We start from the raw sequence: 22,022 nt of genomic DNA, 5'->3' as shown, positions 1-22,022 counted from the left end.
TAGCAGAGGGGGCGGGGCCTGGAGGGTAGAGGCGGGCCGGGCACCACGGAGCCCCAGGAGCGGAAGGGTGGAGCGGGCAGGAGCTGGGAAGAGCCGAGCCTGTCAGAGCCTGAGCGGCCTAGAAGGGGAGGGGGCGGGGACTAACTAGGTGCTGGGCCAGGAGTCCGAGCAGCGAGGGGGTGTGGCCGGCACTGCTGCGCCGAGGCCCCGCCTCCCCCCGCCCCGCCCGCTGGTCCCCTTAGCTGAGGGACGCGAGCAGCAAGGAGAGGGGGAATCGGAGAGGCGGCAGTGCCGGAGAGCTGCTCTCGGGACGGGCCGACGCGGGGAGCGAGGACATCGCTCCTCACTGCTCTTCTTTGCGCTGCCTAGTCGTCCCTTCTCGCAATGTCCCAGAGCAGGCATCGCGCCGAGGCCCCGCCGCTGGAGCGCGAGGACAGCGGAACCTTCAGGTCAGCGCCGGGCTTCGGAGCCGCAGGGCCGAGAGCGGTGGGCAGCAGAGGCGGGGGCGGGGAGCCGGCTTTCCGGCGGCATTCTGGGTAAAGCCCCTTCCTGCCTCCCCCCTCCCCGCGGCGGCGGCGCTCGGCCCCGCCCTCTTGGCGGCACCGAGCCGGGGTCTGCGGCCGCGCCCCGCCCCTCTGGTGGCCCCGGGCTCGTGCAGGGTGGGAGGAGGCGGCAAATGGTGCCGCGCTGAGGCAGGATTCGTGGGCTTGGTCTCGAGCGGATGCAGCGCCGGTGTCCACCTCGTTCCCCTGAGGATCCCGGCCACCTGCATTCAAGTTCTCTCTCCAAAGACCTCCCTCCCTCACTCTGCTCGGCCCTGTCGAGTGACTGCCGCTTCGGGGCCGGGAGACAGGTGCGCCCAGGCCTTGTCGGCTCTGGCCCTGGCGCCTGGGAGCTGGGAGCTTCCCTCGTCACCATTGGTGGCAGTTGAAACTGGCCAGTGTGTGCTTCTGCTTCCCTCTCCGCTTTGACATGCAAAGCACACGTCTGTCTGTTGTTTTTGCAGTTTGGGGAAGATGATAACAGCTAAACCAGGGAAAACACCGATTCAGGTATTACACGAATACGGCATGAAGACCAAGAATATCCCGGTTTATGAATGTGAAAGATCCGATGTGCAAATACACGTGCCCACTTTCACCTTCAGAGTAACCGTCGGTGACATAACTTGCACAGGTCTGTATGCACAGTTAATCTCCATGATCATGCGGGTTGGCAGTCCAGACTTGGTGTTACTTTTCAATTCGGAAAAGTGCCCCTTTTGCCAAAGACAGGAGGAGCGGGCTCTGAAACCAAGAGATCTCTCGTATCAGGTCATTAGGGTTTTTCAGCTTCATGTGATTGCCTCTAATTTTCCTCAGCTACGAGGAAGCTCAGAAACTAAAAAGTTATGTAGGCATCCTGCAAGCATTCTCTCACCATAGGATCCTCCTAAGGGTCCTCTAAAAATTAGGGAGAAACAGGAAAGGTTCTTGGAGCTGTCATAACTCCACAGGAGGTACTGTCAGATTTACTAGTTCCCTAGATTACAGCAATACTTGAGGCATGACCCCAGAATTTTCTGAGCTCTTCCCTCCCTTTGCAGACACATTTGGAACTTTGGGTTCATTGTACCACTACTGATTTTGTGTCCAGATAAAATGAGGACAAGCAGAAGGTTCCCAACCACTGTAATGCATAGTAGCTTCTGATTCTTAAAACAGCAGGTACTGTGTAAGATTGTATTTTCTTTTTATACAGGAAGAAACATTCAGAGAGATTATAAGTAACATGCCCAAGGTCACATAGTAATAGTTTCAAAGTTCAGGCTCATGCCTGAGGAAATGGTAACCATTTGTAAATGTTGACATTATCTTTCTTACCTTTTTAATTACAGACATAAAAAATTTAATTTGGAAGAATATTAAGGAAAAAAATAGTGGAAAGGCTGGAATTCCTCCATCTAGTTATCTGATGGCATGATTTGTTTGTGTCTTCGGGGAAAGTTGTCACTGAAGCCACTTTAAGAGATTTCTGAAGCTTCCCAACCCTCCCCATCCCTTCTATGTGAGGCAGGTGGATTGTAAGTGCTGACTGGAAAGTTCCTCACATGAACCATGAAGTCAGCATTGCATTTATTACATCAAATGGTTGATTTAAAATAGTCAATGGAAATTCATGAAAACGTAGCCTTTCACGCCCTCCACCCTACATGTGTTTTAGATTAGGGATTAATAACTGTTTCAACCATTCTGCCTTCAACCTCTTCTCACACTACCTCCTCTTCCTGTGCCAGCTTATCTGCCTTCATGGTTTGCCCAGCAAGGTGGAGGCCCTGAGTTCAAACCCCAGCACCACCAGAAAGTAAATAAATAAATAATGACTAATAATTCTGAAATCTTCATATTCAGCCCAGACCCAGTTACAAAACAATGTATCTGCCTGTGCACTTGCTGGGCATCTTCCATTAGAGGATATAAAGTCACCTCAGTCTCTCATTGTCCCAAATCAAATCTATCTTATCCCCTCCACAACCCATTTCCCTTGCATTCCTTTTCTCTATAAAGGTACCACAATAACCTAGTTGTGGGGATGGCCTTGATCCTTCCCTTCCGTCTCCTTCTTGTCCAGTCTATTATTAAGCCCTATTTCCTAAAAAGCTATTGAGTCTGCTTCACTCTCTTTTGGGGCTCTTCAGGCCACTGTCATCTCTTGATTGTATTATAGCTCCTGTCTTTTAACTGCTCTTTCATCTTATAATCTTGTGATACCCATCTTCTGTATGACAACCAAAGTGTTCTTTTCTAGCATTCAAATTTGTCTCCCTCCTCTTAAAATCTACTTAGTGGTTTCCCCATCATGCTCTAGATAAATACAAACATTTTAACTTCACTTACAAACTTGCTTTTTTAAAATGTAATCATCAAGTAGCATATCACTTAGGCAGTCAATGAAAATGCATAGCATCAGGCCTTCCCTGCTGTATGGGATAACAGCATGTGTTTTTAACAAAATACCATGGTATTTTGGCACACTAAAATTTGAAAAGCACATACTTATAATACCCTTCTTTGACCTCTTCCTCAACCCTCAACTTCTAGCCTTTTATCTCAAAATTCCTTCCTTCAAGTACTTATACTTTAGCCAAGTCATCTATTTGGGGCTTTGACAATACTGTGCTCTGTGTTGCCTTTGAGCCTTTTCAGGTGCTTTCTCTCTATCTAAAATATTCTTCTTAATCCCCAGCTCCCTCTACCTTACTAGCTTTTACTCATCTTTCAAGTGTCAGTTTATTTATCTGTTTCTTCATGAAACCTTTTTGAATCCCTAAGCAAGTGTCAGGGAGCTGTCACCTTTTTTCCTTTCTCACTTTTTTTTTTTTGGTGAGCCTGGGTCTTACTATCTAACTGAGGGTGGCCTCAAACTCTTGATTTTCCTCCCTCAGCCTCCTGAGTGCTGAGATTACAGTTGTACACTACCACATCTGGCAAGCTACCATTTTCATGTTCTCCCCTACAGCCTGTGTTGAGGCTTGTAACATATACCCCTCATCTTTCAGATACCTGTTAACAGACAAAATCCCACACTAATCTGTCAGTCCTTAAGGTCAGGGACTCTGTTTTGTTCTATGCCATATCCCAAATGTCTATGTTAGTAGATAAAAGAATATAGCTTGTGTGTCCCTTGATGCTTAAGGGTCACACTTGAAACTTATTTCATGAGTTTGAGGGTTTGAACCCAGAAGGAAAAAAGATTGACTTTATCATTTGTCAGAGGTGAGTGCTTACTGAAATGTGGGCTTCAGTCTTAGGCCCAGCCTTCCATTTTCTACCCAAGGAAGGAATACAGACTACAGAAAATGCATTACACATCCATATATATATATATATATATATATATATATATATATATATATATATATATATAACCTTCCCTACTGTGCTCAACATATAGTCATGACTGCTTAGCCTAACATAGGGGTTTGATCCAGAATAGGACCAGACTATCAGAATAAAATTGTGCCTGTTTTGCTGTCCAGTGGTTCTGCTTTAAGTGATTTCTTTAAAGGAAAGTTCTTGCTGCAGAAGAATTCCCTATCTGTCCAGGAATAAAGGAAGAGTAAAATTCTAAGTTCCCTTTCTTCAGGAGGTCTGACATGGTCTCCTTTATTACTGTTTTATGTAATAAATACATACAATATAGAACCAATAAGAGTTTTTATACAAGTGTGCATAGACTTAAATACATGGAATTTTAAAAATTGTTTTCTTTATTAATTTTACATGGTAAATATTTTATTATAGTGTACAACTGTAGCAGGTATAGTGGATGTTGTATTTCCAAGTATGTACATATAAAACTTGTAGTGACTTTGTTTTGCAATATAACATCTGTGAAACCCACACTTCTTCATAGGAGTTGAAAACTTCTTTTTTAAACCTTAATTCAGGTGAAGGTACAAGTAAGAAGCTGGCGAAACATAGAGCTGCAGAGGCTGCCATAAACATTTTGAAAGCCAATGCAAGTATTTGGTGAGCTAAATTTCTTTGTATTCTGCAGCTCAAAATTATCATGGCTGAGGTAAGATTACAAATTTGAATGTGCTCACAAAAGCAACAGAGGGAACAATTATTAGTATCTTAGTTCTAATATTCCATTTCTTTGTGAAAACCTGTCATCCGCACACTTTTGTCCACTGAAATCTAGGAGTTAGCAATGAAACAAAGGCTCTTGTGAACTAGACTTTACTTGCTCATGATGGAGAGCAGCAGTATAAAACCAGTGTTTCTAGCAAATATTAATATCTTGAATTATGACTTCATTTCTACATGGAATAAAACAAGGTATGAGATAGAAAGAGATCGGTAAATGTACTCTCTTTCTTTTTTCTTTTTGGAGTGAGAATCTTGCTTTGTAGCTCAGAATGGCCGCAAACTCGCAGTCTTAGTCTCCTGACTTTGGGGATTAGAGAGTTGCATCACCATGCCCAGCTGAAAATACTCTTAGGAAATCTCATATGGATGTAGGAGGCAGAGATTTTCTTTTACTGTAGAATATATACCAAATACAAGAGAATGCTAAGTGGAATTCTTGACATGTGTTTCCAAATTAAAATTTTTGCCACTTTTTTGAGGTGTTTTTGGAAACAGTATTGATTCTGGAACATCATGTATTATAAAGTGGTGTCTTTTGGTTTCCACTGGGGGCACTGTTGAGTATGGCATGCCTTTAAATGCTGTTCTACACACTCAAAATGCTTATAATTCAGTCTGTGAATAGCTGACAGCAGAGACCAGTGGAATTTGGGATAGACTTTTCTCATCTACAGCAAGACTCTTGGATTAGAAGTATACTTAGATTCTCATAAAGGATTTCTTTTTCTATGTATTTCTGACCTTTTGGGTACTTTAGAACTGACTAGTACCATAGCTACACTCAAGATAAGCACTTGCCCCAGGCAAGCCTTGGATCTGACAGATGATGCCTGCTTTTCTGAGGTCACACATTATAACTGATTTGTGGAAGCTTTCAAGACATGCCAAATAGCATTGCACATTTCGAGTTTTGCCCCACCACTAGTAATGGTCATGCTGTTTTATGCAGCTCAAAAGTCAACCCAAAGTGTTGGGTACATTTGTAGAAATGAGCATATGGAGTGTCCTTTCTGCAGATGGGCACTTCACTTTGTCACCAAAAAAGGCTAACAAACTTTACTATATATTTTGTGCTTTTTGACAGATAAGATGAGAATTACTAAGCTGAGAATTACTAAGATGAGGCCTAAAGTGGCCTGATTTAATACAGAGACATTCTCACTTCTCCATCACAATTATTTGGGTAGCTTCAGCATGCAGCATTGTAAGTGAATATTCATATCTCATCAGCCTATGTAAAGTTTGAAATTCTGGCAGTTGGAAAACAAACTTGAAGCGGCAATAGCTAAACCTCACTTGTTATGGAGGAAATGACTGTTCAGTTGCTAGGTGGTAGTAACCTTGGAATGCAGGTTATTCAGCATGAGGCATTGATCTCCCAAGTAACTAGTAATTCCAAACTACCTAGAAGTGATTGTTCTCTTTTTCCCTAATCATAATCTCCACACACTGAAACCAGTTTCATGTAGGCCACCCTATTTTTTGCAGGATACATATAAATCTTAGAGATTTATCCTAGCACTGAACAAGTGATAGAACAAACAGATCTCTCTTCCACAGTTTTCTGAATGGAAACACATTTATGACATGCGTTATCCGTATTGCTAGGCTAAATTTCCTAGTTAATGGTCTTTTTTGTGTGTAGTTATAATAATATTGTACTTTAAATATATTTTTATTAAGCACCTATTATGTATAAAACATTACAGAGCTTAGGTAAGTAATACATAGGCCCTACCATCGAGGAATTTGCAGTATGAATGGAGAAAGTTTAGGTGAGGGATAATAAATTACACATATTTTTAAAAGTGTATAATTTATGGTCAAATAACTTCCTTATGAAAGAGTCAGACAAAATGCTATAATGGAACTGGGGACATAGCTTCAGTGGTAGTAGCTTGTGTAAGGCCCTGGGTTCAATCCCCCTAGCACTGCCAAAAAAAAAGTTACAGTGATTCAAAGGAGTGAGAGATGATCCACTGGGGAATAGGCTTCTTGAGGACGTGACATCTGAGATACACCTCGGATGGCAGATAGTTCAGAAGAAGTTAGAAGAACATTCCATATATAGGGAATAGCAAGAGCTTAGGCATGAAGGGGTATATAGAAAATGCTTGCCATTTATTTAGTAATTTGGAGAAATTGTTTTTTAAAATAACACTTTAAAAAAATGTTTAGCTTTGCAGCTCCTGACCCCTTAATGCCTGACCCATCCAAGCAACCAAAGAACCAACTTAACCCTATTGGTTCATTACAGGTAAGTTGTATAGTTTTTCCCTACCTAATATTTTATCTTCTGATGAAAGATAGGATAAATCGGTAATATCAGAGGGACAAAGACAAGCAATTGATGTTTTAAAGATAAGAATTACATTTTCCAGGTTATGATCATTAAATTTTATAGAGCTAACTTGAAATTATTTTCCTACTTATTATATGTTTTGGATTTTCTTCCATATACAGTATTTGCCTTTGTTTTGTAAAATTATCATTTGAAATCAACAGAACCTTAGTGCACATGGGTGGAGTGTTGTATACTTTAAGAACATTTCTTTCCACTTTTGTGGAAAACATCTTTCTACTTCCATGAGACAGAAGACTTTATAAAAGAACCAAAGTTGGGTAACTTAAGAAAAGAGAGGTGTGGTTCCATAGTGTAGAGTGTTTGTCTGCTTTACATGCAGAAGGTCTTGGGTTTGAGTCCCGATGAAACCACAGTGTGGTTACTTAATATTTGATTGGTGGAATGGCTCATGGGTAGAGCACCTGCCTAGCAAGCATGAGGCCCTGAGTTCAAACCCAAAAAAAAAAGGAAAGAGAAGTTAGCCCACTGATTTGCTTAGTCTCTGATCTTCACTTGCTTTTGATTGAATGCAGCAATTAGCTAGATGTGGGTCTGGAAGTCCATAACTAGGAGGAGGGAGGCTTTATGAACTGAGGGCAGGTGTCTTTTCTGGTGTTCCCAAAGAGGTTGGTAGTGGCTTACTTTCTCCTTGGACTCTGATATCACTTCACTATGGCTTAATAGAAGAAAGGCCTTCCTAGCACAAAGCTGTTTGAGTTTCGTCCTATGAAGGATGTTTAAAGATATGAATATCTATGGGAAATACAGGGTCTTCCCTCATTTTTCAATGGTGGAATGCTATTATTCTTTTCAACATATGACTAGAAATGTAATCAGAATCAAGAAGGAATATCATGTGATTGAGCCATTGTACAGTTAAAATTACTGTTAAAGCCTCATCTCGATTTTATAGGAATTGGCTATTCATCATGGCTGGAGACTTCCTGAATATACCCTTTCCCAGGAGGGAGGACCTGCTCATAAGAGAGAATATACCACAATTTGCAGACTAGAGTCATTTATGGAAACTGGTACTTATTTCTTAACAATCTGCAGTATTTTTAGATGATGAATGACCATAGAAGTTTCTATTTTTCAAATATATCTGTGGGGAAAAAAATTGATGTGCTTCTTTTCTTCTCTCTCTCTCTCTTTCTCTTTGCTGTGTGGGGGTTGAACTCAGAACCTTAAGTTTGTTAGGTAGGTGCTGTACCATGTGAACCACTCCTCAGTCCCTGTCTCTGACTTTCTAAGGTTGAGAAAGTAAATATTTGGTTAAGAATATTTATATGTCTTAATTTGGTATTTTTAAAAATCAGAATTTATTAATGGAAAGATAGGCAAATTGTTGGCTCTGTATCTTAAACATTCCTCACTGATGTTTTACTGACTTTTAAAAAACAACTTTGCATGATGCCTCATGCCTATAATTCTAGCTACTCAGGAGGTAGAGACCAAGAGGATCATAGTTGGGCTAGACAAAATGTTAGACCCCCATCTCAACGAGCTGTGTGGGGTGGCATACCCCTGTGGTCCCCGCAGCTTTGAAGGTGGAGATAGAAGGATTCCTGTTCAAAGCCAGCCCATACAAAGTTAGTGAGACCCTATCTGAAAAGCAAATTAAAAGAAAAAAAAAAGGCTGGGGTCATGGGTCAAATGGTAAAGAACTTGTGTAGCAAGCATGATGCACTGAGTTCAAAAATAAATGAATAAATAAATAAAATATAAGAAGGAAATTCCTGTTCTTAATATGTTTAACATTACTAAAAAATAACCATCTCCTAATGTGTTCACTAATTAAACATAATGCTTTACACATTTGATCATCCTCTGTGGACACTAATGTCTAAATCTATTTCTTTTTCTTTATTTAGGAAAAGGGGCATCAAAAAAACAAGCCAAGAGAAATGCTGCTGAGAAATTTCTTGCCAAATTTAGTAATATTTCTCCAGAGAACCACATTTCTCTAGTGAGTAATGATCAGATGATTAAGTGTCTCTTACTGTAAGAAACTCTCCTGATTTCTTGTTGTATAGATACTTCAGAGTGGCAATTTTTAAAAATATCTTTATTGTTCAGCTATACACTACCCTAATTTTAGCTGCTTTCTATATGTGAGCCAGAGTTACTGGAGTGACCAAGTAAGGGGACTTAGGAGACATAGTAAATTCAGAACAATAGGATGGGTTCTAAAAATGATAGCTCAGCTGGGTGTGTGGCTTACAAGTACAGCATGTGCTTAACATGTACAAGGTCCTGGATTCAAACCCCAGCACCAAAAAAAAAAAAAGTAACTAAAAATGTCAGGCAGTAATGCCATTTTTACCTTTAGAGTAACAACACAGTTCCATTCCTTTGTTCAATCATTTGTCCACTCAGCAGTCATTTAGTAGCATACATATCAGGTACTGGGATACAGTGAAAAACCAGTCTCTACCCATATAGAATTTATAGCCTACTGAAAAAGGAAAGTAGGCTATTGACTGGTTCTTACAGTGGATGATGTAGGAACAGGGAAGACAGCATATAACCAGAACTGGGTTTTTTGCCAAGGCCTCCAGGAAGAAGTAATATCTAAGCTGAGACCCATAGGATGAGAATGGGGGAAAAGAATTCCAGGGAGAAGAAAAATCATGCACAAAGCCCCTGAAGTGGAACATCTTACTCAGTCTGAGAATGCTAGTGAGTTAGTATGTCCAGAGCATAGTGTTGAAGGGAGGGAGTCTCAAACAGTAAGGCCAGAAAAGCAAGGGGAGATTACTCTTATCCTAAGGTAGTACAAAGTCATTAAAGAGTTTTAATCTGGAATAGACAGGAACTAACATTAGAAAAGAAATCAGGCTGGAGATATAGCTCAGTGGTAGAGAACTTGCCTAGCACAAGGCCCTGCATTCGATCCCTTGCACCACAGTGAATAAATAAATAAATAAAAATTTTATAAAAATAAAGGAAATTACTTGACTGACTCAGGGTGAGTAAATGAATATTAGGATCAAAGGGACCTAGTAGCGTGCTGTTATAGAAAGCATATAAGAGATAATGGCTTAAATTAAGGTGGTGGCAGAGGAAATGGAGAGAAATGAGTAGATTTAATAATTATTTAGAAAACTGAAGGAAAGGGGCATGATAATTGATTGGATGTGAGGAATAAGGGAAAGGAGGGAAATAAATATTTTAGTTTGGCAACTGAGAAGACAGTGGCAGTTTTCAATAACGGTGAACACAGAAGGTGAGAAGGATTTGAGGCAAGCAGGGTATATTGAGATTGAAGTATGGAGGTATTGAATAGGCAGCTGGGCCAACCCAGAGCTTAAGAAGTATGGCTACATGTAATCTATAGCTTGAGGTTCTGATATGAACTAGGTATGTCTTGTGGTACATTATCTTTGAGTAGGAAATGAGAAGGCACAACCGTAGCAGTATCCTCGCTAAACTTACAAAATGATGGCTCATTTTGTAGGGAAAAAAAACAATGGTTATATCAAATAAGTAATATACTTTTGTTTTTTCTTTTTTAATAGAAAAATATTGTATTTACTTCTTTTTAAATTTGTATCAGAGATACTACCAAAATCACAAAGCACAGATAGGTTTACAGGTAGAATCTGTCAATCTTCAAAAGAATTTTTAATAGTGTTTAAACCACTTATGTTATATATAATGTAAAAGAAGGTTTCTCATATATGTAATATATAGGAAGTTTCAAAACACCTTCAAAAATATTCAGTAGACTATCAAAAGAACAATGCCCTAGACATGAATAGTTTATTTTACAGATGTATGGATATTTTAAGGTTAATAAATTTATTACTATAATTAACTAAAGGAAAAGAAGCATAAACCTTTCAGTGGATGCTGAAAATATATATTTGCTAAAACTCAATTGTTGCTGATAAAAAAAATGTCCAAAGAAAATCAAAATCATGGTTACATGCTTATGCCTTACACTCATTCCCGTTAATATTAGAAATAAGACTGAGGACGCCCACTAACACTATTTTATTTGACCTTGTTCTAGAGGTACCAACCAATAGAATTAGACAAGAGAAAACAATAAGAAGTTGGAAATAAGAAGAGAGGAGTTATAAATGATTATTAACTGCAAATAATCTGATTGTATCCCTGTAAAGCCCTAGAGAAAAACTACTAGAAACAGTAAGAGAATTCATCAAGGTAATTGATCAAGAAATTAATATACAAAATTAATAGTTTCACATATTTAGTGTTGTGAAGGTAAAAAAAAATAATTAAAATAGAAAGTTAAAAATCATTGCTTCTGGGAAGGAGACTGAAAATGGGGAGGGGTTGAGCCTGGGGATTATTGCTTTCATAGTTCCGAACTGTTTGATTTTTTTGCTGAATGTGGGTATCATTTTGATTAACGAGACTTAGGAAGCTTGGTAACATTGCCACTTTATAGAAAATTGAAACTATCCTGAAAAGGTATACTAGAAAGTAATCAATAGTTTTCCTACTTACAAATAGTAAGAGCTGGAATATAAAAGATCTATCCCATTTTCAGTAGTGAAAAAGGGGATGGTATGTTTGTGAATACACTTAAAAACAAATGTGCAAGGATTCATTTAAAACTCTACTGAGGAATATAACAAATTGGACAAATGTAACGCTATCTCTTAATTTTGATAGGGAGACATGGTGTTGTAAATATATACAAATGTAATGTAGTCTCACTCAAAATTCACCAGAATTCTCTTTGATACTTTACTAAATTTATCTGGAAAAATAAACCCTCAAAATTTGCCAAGAAAAATAAAAAGTAAGAGTATGTGGTGCTATGCTGCCAGAGAATAAAGCATACCATAAAACTGTAGTCATTAAAACACATGATTTTTGGGTTTGGTGGAGTGGCTCAAGTGGTAGAACATCTGCCTAGCAAGCATGAAGCCCTGAGTTCAAACTTCAGTACTGCAAAAAACATAAACCAAAAATGTGACTGGTGTAGGAATAGACAGAGGATAGAATAATTCTATCAGATGCACGTAGGAACATAGTATATGGTAACAGTAAGACTTCAAATCAGTGAGTGAAAGGAACGATTATTTAATAATGATGTAGAAACAACTTACAGACACATTTGGGGATGGGGGAGAATGTGTGTATATATGTATATGACATACTTAGGTTGCTGTCTTATTCTTTACACCACATAACTTTCAGGTGCATCAATGATTTCAGTAAAAACTAAAAGTGTAAGTATTAGAAAACATGGAAGAGCGTTTCTCTTCTAAATATTTTAGGATGAGGAAAGCCTTTTTAACCTAGAAGCTTAAAGTAAAAGTTGCATAAATTTGACTATAGCCTACTACACAGCCAAAAATCTATAAATAAAACTAAAGAATAAAATAAAGTGGGAAGTAATGCTCTTCAACACATGACTATAAAGAAGCAATTTTTAGTACTATATATTGAAGCTCTTACACATCGGTAAAAAAAAGACAACCCAGTAGAATACAAATGACTAAGAAAAGGAAAAAGTTCAGCTTCATTCGTGCAGGTAATTCACCGTTTAAATTGGTCAAAACTACAAAGTTTGATGCTGTCTGGTGTTAGTGAGGGTCTGAGAAAACAAGTCCCTCCAAAACAGTTGGTGGGAGTTTAAATTGGTTCAGAAAGCAGGTTGCAAGTATTTATCACAATTAAAAGCATTACCTACTTTAAGTCTATAGTTCCTCTCCTAGAAATAATTGTACAGAGAAACTCAGCTAAGTGCAAAAGATTGCATATTATTTCAGCATTGTTAGAAAAATCAAGAAGTTAGAAATAACCTAATGCCCATAATGTAGAGCATGTACATGTGCTGATGTGAGAAAAATGAGTAAGATGTAAAAGGGTAAGCTTTCCTTTTAAGAAAAATTGTGTATATCTGCTTACATATCCATAGAACATTTATGGAAAGATACTAAGGAAAGTTTTAAGAGCAAGTACCCCTAGGGAATAGAACACAGATCTTCAAGGAAGGAAGTGGTAAGGGAGACTTTTACTCTTCATTATATACTTGCTCATATTGTATATATTGTTTTACCATGTAAATTAAGTGATTTCTTTTAACCTTTTTTTTGTGCTAGGTATCAAACCCAGGGCTTTGTACACTCAGCACAGACTCTACCGCTGAGCTATACTTTCAGCCCTAAAAACAATAAAGGAATATAAGTTTTCATTTAGTACATTTATATCAAGTTACTTAATTTTATATCATGTCATTCCTATGATATTTTGAAAATTCCTTCATTTCTGTTATGCTTATTAATAAAGTAGTTGTGTTTATTAACAGTGTAGGAAAGAATTTGAGAATCATAAACTAATATATAAATGTAAAGCACTCTAAGAACAGACATAAAAAGGGAAAGATATGGGGAAGAATAAAGAGAAGAGGAAAAGGAGAAAGAAAAAGGAAAAAATTACACTCTGTTGGGTGCTGGGAAATCAGTGTAATGAGAACTTTTGACATCCTGTCATTCACTTGAACAACTCTTTCTTCTCAAACCTAACTTTCACATCTCACCTTTTCCAGTTTTTTGTTATTGTTTTCTGCTTTATAGTAGTTATGTTTGTTCTTTTTTTTTTTAATTCATATGTGCATACAATGTTTGGTCATTTCTCCCCCCCTTCCCCCGCCCCTTCCCTTACCCCCCCCCCCGCCCCGCACCTCCTCCCTCTCCCCCCTTACCACCAGGCAGAAACTATTTTGCCCTTATCTCTGATTATGTTGAAGAGACAGTATAAGCAATAATAGGAAGGACCAAGGGTTTTTGCTAGTTGAGATAAGGATAGCTATACAGGGAATTGACTTGCATTGCTTTCCTGTACATGTGTGTTACCTTCTAAATTAATTCTTCTCCAACAAACCTTTTCTCTGGTTCCTGGTACCCTTCTCCTATTGGCCTCTGTCGATTTAAAGTATCTGCTTTAGTTTCTCTGCGGGCACCAAATGCCATCTAGTTTTTTGGGTGTGTTACCTATCCACATACCTCCCTTGTGTGCTCTCACTTTATTGTGTGATCAAAGTCCAGGCCCCTTGTTGTGTTTACCCTTGGTCTAATGTCCACATATGAGGGAGAACATACGATTTTTGGTCTTTTGGACCAGGCTAACCTCACTCAGAATGATGTTCTCCAGTTCCAGCCATTTACCTGTGAATGATAAGATTTCATTCTTCTTCCTAGCTGCATAAAATTCTATTGTGTATAAATACCACATTTTCTTAATCCATTCATCAGTAGTGGGGCATCTTGGCTGTTTCCATAACTTGGCTGTTGTGAATAGTGCTGCAATAAAGTAGTAGCTATGTTTGTTCTTTAATGTAAAAGAATATAAAGATATAAAAACCATTTCATATTTTAGTTTTAAATTGCACCATTAGGCAGATTCAATTATTTCCTGATTTGCTCATGGTGCTCTCAAATATCTTACACCCCTTTATGTGACCATCAGAAAATTTGATAGTCTTTGTACTATACAAAAGTTGTTTTGTTTTATTTTGTTTCCCTGATGCCCTATGGGCATCTCGAGGTCCCACGGTGCCTTTTAGATAGTTAAAAGGCATCAACCTGGTCAAAAGAGGAAGAAAGAGGAAATAATGCATTAAAAGTCTCTACAACTTCCAACTCCAATGTTGCTGTACAAAAGCATTTTTAAATACTTACAGTATACTTACTTAGTGCTTCCTTTTTTTGTTGTTTTTGTTTTTTGGTATTTGGTTTTTTTTTTTTTTTGTATTTGTTAAGTATATGTACTTGTTAGTATTATCTACTTTAAATTGGAAAAATAACCAAATGATATCCACTTAAATGTCCTCTATGAAGTATTAAATGTGAGTGCTTATAAATACTTTTAATTATACTGGTAGTGGTATTGAAATATAGTTCTAGTTAAGAGTCAAAATCTTCCTCTCTTTTTCAGACAAATGTAGTAGGACATTCTTTAGGATGCACATGGCATTCCTTGAGGAATTCTCCTGGAGAAAAGATCAACTTACTGAAAAGAAGCCTTCTTAGTATTCCAAATACAGACTACATCCAGCTGCTTAGTGAAATTGCCAAAGAACAAGGTTTTAACATAACATATTTGGATATAGGTATGAATTTTTAAGTTGGTTTATTCCAAGACATGCTTCTTTTTAAAATGTATTTGAGAAATAAAAATGTTTATTGTAATTTATTTTATTAATCAAGAATTCTAACTATATATAATTACCAGAGCAGTTCTTTTTTTTTTTCTTTTTTTATTATATTCATATGTGCATACAATGTTTGGGTCATTTCTTCCCCCTTCCCTCTGCTCCCTCCCTTACCCCCCCAACCCCTTGCTACCAGGCAGAAATTATTTGGCCCTTATCTCTAGTTTTGTTGAAGAGAGTATAAGCAACAATAGGAAAGACCAAGGGTTTTTGCTAGTTGAGATAAGAATAGCTATACAGGGAGTTGACTCGCATTGCTTTCCTGTATATGTATGTTACCTTCTAAGTTCATTCTTCTCGAACTAACCTTTTCTCTAGTTCCTGGTACCTTTCTCCTATTGGCCTCAGTTGCTTTAAAGTATCTGCTTTAGTTTCTCTGCATTGAGGGCAACAAATGCTATCTAGTTTTTTGGGTGTTTTATCTATCCTCATACCTTCCTTGTGTGCTCTCGCTTTATCATGTGATCAAAGTCCAATCCCCTTGTTGTTTGCCCTTGATCTAATGTCCGCATATGAGGGAGAACATACGATTTTTGGTCTTTTGGGCCAGGCTAACCTCACTCAGAATGATGTTCTCCAGTTCCAGCCATTTACCTGTGAATGATAAGATTTCATTCTTCTTCCTGGCTGCATAAAATTCCATTGTGTATAAACACCACATTTTCTTAATCCATTCGTCAGTAGTGGGGCATCTTAGCTGTTTCCATCACTTGGCTATTGTGAATAGTGCCGCAATAAACATGGGTGTGCCGGTGCCCCTGGAGTAACCTGTGTCACATTCTTTTGGCTATATCCCCAAGAGTGGAATTGCTGGATCATATGGTAGATCAATGTTTAGATTTTTAAGGAGCCTTCAAATTTTTTTCCAGAGTGGTTGTACTAGTTTACATTCCCACCAGCAGTGTAAGAGGGTTCCTTTTTCCCCACATCCTCGTCAACACCTGTTGTTAGTGGTGTTGCTAATGATGGCTATTCTAACAGGTGTGAGGTGGAATCTTAGTGTGGTTTTAATTTGCATTTCCTTTATTGCTAGAGATAGTGAGCATTTTTTCATGTGTTTTCTGGCCATTTGAATTTCTTCTTTTGAGAAAGTTCTGTTTAGTTCACTTGCCCATTTCTTTATTGGTTCATTAATTTTGGGAGAATTTACTTTTTTGAGTTCCCTATATATTCTGGTTATCAGTCCTTTGTCTGATGTGTAGCTGGCAAATATTTTCTCCCACTCTGTGGATGATCTCTTCTGTTTAGAGATCATTTCTTTTGTTGAGCAGAAGCTTTTTAGTTTTATGAAGTCCCATTTATCTATGCTGTCTCTTAGTTGCTGAGCTGCTGGGGTCCATGGAGAAAGTTCTTGCCTGTACCTATTAGTTCCAAAGTATTTCCTGCTCTTTTCCTGTACCAACTTTAGAGTTTGTGGTCTGATATTAAGATCCTTGATCCATTTTGAGTTAATATTGGTATAGGGTGATAAACATGGATCTAGTTTCAGTTTTTTGCAGACTGCTAACCAGTTTTCCCAGCAGTTTTTGTTGAAGAGGCTGTCTTTTCTCCATCGTATATTTTTAGTGCCTTTATCAAAGATAGGTTGGTTATAGTTGTGTGGCTTCATATCCAGGTCCTCTATTCTGTTCCACTGGTCTTCATGTCTGTTTTTGTGCCAGTACCATGCTGTTTTTATTGCTATTGCTTTGTAATATAGTTTGAGGTCGGGTATTGTGATACCTCCAGCATTATTCTTTTTACTGAGTATTGCCTTGGCTATTCGTGGCCTCTTGTGTTTCCATATAAATTTAACAGTAGATTTTTCAATCTCTTTAATGAATGTCATTGGGATTTTGATGGGAATTGCATTAAACATGTAGATTACTTTTGAGAGTATAGACATTTTTACTATGTTGATTCTATCAATCCATGAGCATGGGAGATCTCTCCACTTTCTATAGTCTTCCTCAGTCTCTTTCTTCAGAAGTTTATAGTTTTCCTTGTAGAGGTTGTTCACATCTTTTGTTAAGTTTACACCGAGGTATTTGATTTTTTTTGAGGCTATTGTAAATGGAATTGTTTTCATATATTCTTTCTCAGTTTGTTCATTATTAGTGTATAGAAATGCTAATGATTTTTCTATGTTGATTTTATATTCTGCTACCTTGCTATAGCTATTGATGGTGTCTAGGAGCTTTTGAGTAGAGTTTTTTGGGTCTTTAAGGTATAGGATCATATCGTCCGCAAACAGGGATACTTTGACAGTTTCTTTACCTATTTGTATTCCTTTTGTTCCTTCTTCTTGCCTAATTTACCAGAGAAATTCTTGATTGTCCCATTCTTGATATGTCCCATTCTTGTGGATAGTAATAATAGTTAACATCTTATACAGCTTTAATAAATAAAATCAACGATAGCTAATATTTATAGTTATATTGTGTGCCGGGCACTGGTCTAGGGACATTACATGTATCAACTAACTAAATCTTAAAACTAATTTTGTGAAATGAATTCTGTTATTCTTACTTGTAAGTGAAGAAAGCAAGGCACAGAACAATTGAGAAACTGGCCCAAGATCACATAGCTAGTTGGTGGTAGAGGAGTGGGACTAAGGGAAGAGTTCCAGCAGATTCACTAACTATAAAGTAGTGCTATGAGCAGCTTGTCAGGTGAAAAGGTATCCTCATCTCTAGCACAGCATCAAGTTTTGGGGATCCAACCTCTTTTTTCCACTTGTTATTGAGTGTTGATTATAGATGGTAAATTGAGACAAGTCAGTTTGCAGCTTTATCCCATCCCTGTTACCATCATCTGTATTTTCGCTAGCTCTTTTATTTATATAGTCAAATGTGGACAGATAAGAAAGCAAGTCACTGTGGATTTTCTTTTAATTCTCTTTTTAAAGCTGGTTAATTATATGTGAGCCTATGTGTACATGGTACATTAGGATAATATATGAAGAATTTGATATCTTTATTAAAAGTTCAGTAAAATGTTTGTCAGACCTCCTAGAACTGGAAAAATAGTGTTTAGGGCCTGAATAAACTTCCTATATTTTCTGCTGCTTTGAATGATAGGTCAAACACAATGTCTTGATAAGCCATAAATGATGCAAGCCTGGAGATTTAATAGTGGTTGATGAGAGACCATTCATTCATTAAATATTGTTTAGTGTCTACAGTTTATAGAGATAAATATGCCATAAGATAAATAAGACAATGGAAGATTCAGAAGCTGGGAAAAAAGGGAAACCTGAGATGAAGTTTTAGAGTATGAATTAATGATGCCTTTAAACATTTCCTACCAATTTTAAGAACTAAAGAGTTCTTTTAAGAACTTCTGTCAGGCGCCAGTGGTTCACACCTATAATCCTAGCTACTAAGGGAGCAGAGATCAGGAGGTTGTGGTTCAAAGCTAGCTTGGGCAAACATTTCATGAGATCCTATCTTGGAAAAAAAAAAATCACAAAACAAAGGGCTAGTGGAGTGGCTTAAGTTGTAGATGTTGGCCCTGAATTCAAACCCCAGTACTGTAAAAACAAAACAAAACAAACAAAAAAAAAAAACTCGTAGCTATGCAGCTACCTCAGAGAACATACACAGATGACCAACAAGCACATGAAAAGATGTTCAATATCATTAGAAATACAGTCAAATCCACAATGAGGTACCACTTCATGCCCCCCTAGCATGCCTATAATCAAGAAAATGGAAACTGGTCACCGGTGAATCATGCCTGTAATCTGCACTACTCAGGAGAGAGAGATTAGGAGGATCACATTTTGAGGCCACCTGTGCAAAAAGTTTGTGAGACCCCCATCTCAACCAATTAAAAAGCTGTGTGTGGTGGTATGTGCCTGTCATCCCAGCTATGTGGGAAGTATAAATAGGTGTATTGTGGTCCAGGCTGACCTGGGCATAAATGTGAGGCCCTTTTGAAAGATAATGAAAGCAAAAAAGGCTAAAGGCATGGCAAAAAAAAATGGAAAGCTGAGCATGGTGGCACCTGCCTGTCATCCTAGTGCTCAGGAAACTGAGGGAAGATTGTGAGTTCCAGTCCAGCCTGGGCTAAGACTATATAGTGAGACCTGTCTAAGAAAGAAGGATCAAGGGAGAGAAGGAGGCTCAACTGGTAGGGGCATCTGTCTAGCAAGCACCAGACCCTGAGTTCAAACCCTAGTACTCCCCCAAAAAAAGACAAAAATAGCAATCTAAGAACAAAATTGCAGAAGGGAAATCTTTCCCTGAATCAGATTATTTTCTGTTTGAAGTTTCTACTGAAAAATGATTTCTTGGTGAAAAATGATTCTTTCCCTTTTAAGAAGGTTGTTGTGGTTCAGAGATTTGCAAACACTGCAGCTGGTTATATTAGGCCTGCCTGAGGAACTTCTTTCAAATGCAGGTAGCCATTTTTGAAACCACCCCTACATTTCTGATTGAGTGGGCCAGTAAGGCCTAGATGTCTGTATGTATTTAAGGTTCCCTCAGGTGATTATGAAACACAGTTAGTTTGTTGAGAATTGCCATAGCTGAACCATTGTTTTGTTTGTTGTTTTACAAGCATGACAGAGATGATCAGTGAGTGGAGTCATGTACGATGGATGCTCAAAGAGAAAGAGAATCATAAAAACTATTGTTTTTACAACAAATCTGTTGATACACACACTTGCCATTAATCATCATGTTTGCATGTGTCATTACAGAAGAACTGAGTGCTAACGGACAGTATCAGTGTCTCGCCGAACTGTCAACCAGTCCCATCACAGTCTGTCATGGCTTGGGTATCTCCTGTGGCAATGCACAAAGTGATGCAGCTCACAATGCTTTGCAGTATTTAAAGATAATAGCAGAAAGAAAGTAAACTTGGGGCAACTTAGAAAATCCTTCAGTAGCACATAAAATGTTCCCTCGCACCCCTTTCCAAGTAAAGCATTTACTGTAATGTTTGAGTTTGTGTGTTGTTGTCAAATCTCTTCAGATTCCATCAACACACCAGATTCAGTTATCTCCTGGTAGTTGTTATTAAGCTCTTTTTATTGGCTTCAACTTTGTATTGGTATATTGTATTTATAAACTTTGTACCACAAGGCAGTGTGGCACCCATTTTACAGGACCAGGCACGGAAGAGAAAGAAACTGCATGTTTGATGATGATGAAGAAATAGCTACTGCTACAACAGTCTTCTGGTGCTTAAACTCTTTTTGTGCAAAGCTTTGTAAAGGGAATTCAAAGGAATCCCTTTAGAATTAGAGTGTTGAAGCTTTTATTGAATGTCATTGTGAAATTTCAGGGAACATGATTGGTTTGATGTGTATTTGAAACCATGTAATAAAGAGCTGTTGTTATAATGGGGTTCTGCTCATTTTATTAAAGAGCTAGTAACTTGATTGGTCCTGTTCTCAGACATTATTATTTGTAACATTTTAATGTGGGTGGTCTGCTATGTACATAACTCTAGTTTACTTCCAAATGTCAAAAGTAAAAGAACCTTTGGCCAAAGCAAAATTTACAAACACGGTGTTCATCACTTTCTTATTTTCTCTCAACATATACAATATATTGGATTTTTCTTTGGCATAACCATTTGTAGATGAATTAGTAGTTGAAAAAGTATTAGTAGAATCTAAAAAAAAACCACCTTTCTAATTCAATTCTGTTACAAAAATGTTTCAAAGAAATGAATGATTAAAAGATTAGAAAATAAGTCTCACAAACAAGTTTTGATTTTTACCATTTGTATTTCTATATTTCATCTTGTAACATCCCAGGTATGTTAGTGCCAACTAGTGCTGGCTCGTAGATAAGATGGAAGTCTCTCAGCCTTGTGTTCAGAGCTCAGGAAATCCTCAAAAAAACCAGGCTAGAATGATAAAGTTTTGATTATCTCAAGTGTTCATCCTAATGGAAGTATATAAGAAGCATTTCTCTGACAGGAATAAAAACTGGTTAGAGTCCTATGAGATTAATGAAAAAAGCCAGGACATATAACTCATTTAAAATTCTAATGAACACAGAACGTAGTTCCACATTTAAGCTATCTATGTAGGTTAAATCAGAAATTTAAGTACTTTTTTTGGTGAGGTTAAGGAATAGACTTAAAAACTGAAAGCAAAGTTTAGGCATAAATTGTTACCACGACTGGACTAATTTTACGTAATTCTCTGGAATATGTCTCACTCTAGAGATGAATTTAGACTCACCTGCATAGTGAAATGCCAGCTGTGAAGAGGATAAATTGGAAGACTTCATAGGGCAATGGAAATAGAAGATGAGGCCTGAATATGGGAAAGAATAATATGATTTGATTGTAAACTGTTCAAATATATTGATAACATTGAGCCTTGAGGATAAGGTGCTCAGAAGCTGAGCTCTTCCTGCTGCCTCCATTTCCCCTACTTCTGGCTATGAGAAAATGTGCATTCTTAACACACTGTTCAAATGTCACCTGTCAGGCTGACTGAATTTTCTAGATATTAACACCGTTTTGTTCTCACCTGTGTTAAGGCTTGATCTATTTGGTTGTACCTATTTAAATGAATTAGTTTCCTGAATTGGCTTAACAGGCAGCTGTGACATAGGTACCCTTTATCATTATGACACATGATAAGCTTCCAGTAAGGGACAAATGAATTGGTAAGAATGAAGGTAGTTATAGCCCAGTATGCTGGCAATAATATAACAGCCTGTAGGGATGCAGTGTTGCCTTCAAGGAGTACTGTTATATGCCACTCACATTTCCTTTTCGTTCTAGAGGATTTGGTTTCTTTAATTCTGGGAGCGCTGTCAGTAGAAAATCTCCTCTACCAAATCTCTGCATAATTACCTAACTGAAGAGAGCCACCTTATATGGTCACACTTTCTATGGT

The 22,022-nt window shown here is 38.0% G+C and overlaps 1 protein-coding gene across 2 annotated transcripts; it reads left to right on the top strand.

Annotated features, from left to right (window-relative positions):
* The first annotated feature begins 56 nt into the window (after positions 1-56).
* Positions 57-20,669, top strand: Prkra (protein activator of interferon induced protein kinase EIF2AK2). 2 transcript variants are annotated; one of them, XR_012447278.1, is made up of 8 exons: positions 57-449; positions 1,007-1,176; positions 4,430-4,511; positions 6,813-6,891; positions 7,892-8,009; positions 8,853-8,947; positions 10,997-11,151; positions 14,899-15,034. XR_012447278.1 is itself a non-coding variant. In XM_020177961.2 (8 exons), exons 1-8 carry the CDS (start codon positions 385-387, stop codon positions 20,015-20,017), a joined length of 942 nt encoding a protein of 313 aa, XP_020033550.1. In that variant the 5' UTR covers positions 59-384; the 3' UTR covers positions 20,018-20,669. The 2 variants fall into 2 exon arrangements, 1 of the variants encoding a protein (XP_020033550.1); XM_020177961.2 differs by lacking the exon at positions 10,997-11,151 and adding an exon at positions 19,860-20,669 and having other exon boundaries at positions 59-449; positions 14,899-15,073.
* Positions 20,670-22,022: the final 1,353 nt, after the last annotated feature.

This window comes from Castor canadensis, chromosome 4 (genome assembly GCF_047511655.1).
Source record: "Castor canadensis chromosome 4, mCasCan1.hap1v2, whole genome shotgun sequence".
Taxonomy (NCBI): Eukaryota; Metazoa; Chordata; class Mammalia; order Rodentia; family Castoridae; genus Castor; species Castor canadensis.
This window is presented reverse-complemented; position numbering and strand designations above follow the sequence as displayed.

Bases quoted from the DNA above. Each gene is read 5' to 3' on its own strand.
- Prkra (XM_020177961.2), top strand. From the start codon at position 385: ATGTCCCAGAGCAGGCATCGCGCCGAGGCCCCGCCGCTGGAGCGCGAG. The intron at 4,512-6,812 runs GTGAGCTAAATT...AAAAATGTTTAG, and splicing joins AAAGCCAATGCAAGTATTTG to CTTTGCAGCTCCTGACCCCT. The intron at 15,074-19,859 runs GTATGAATTTTT...GTGTCATTACAG, and splicing joins CATAACATATTTGGATATAG to AAGAACTGAGTGCTAACGGA.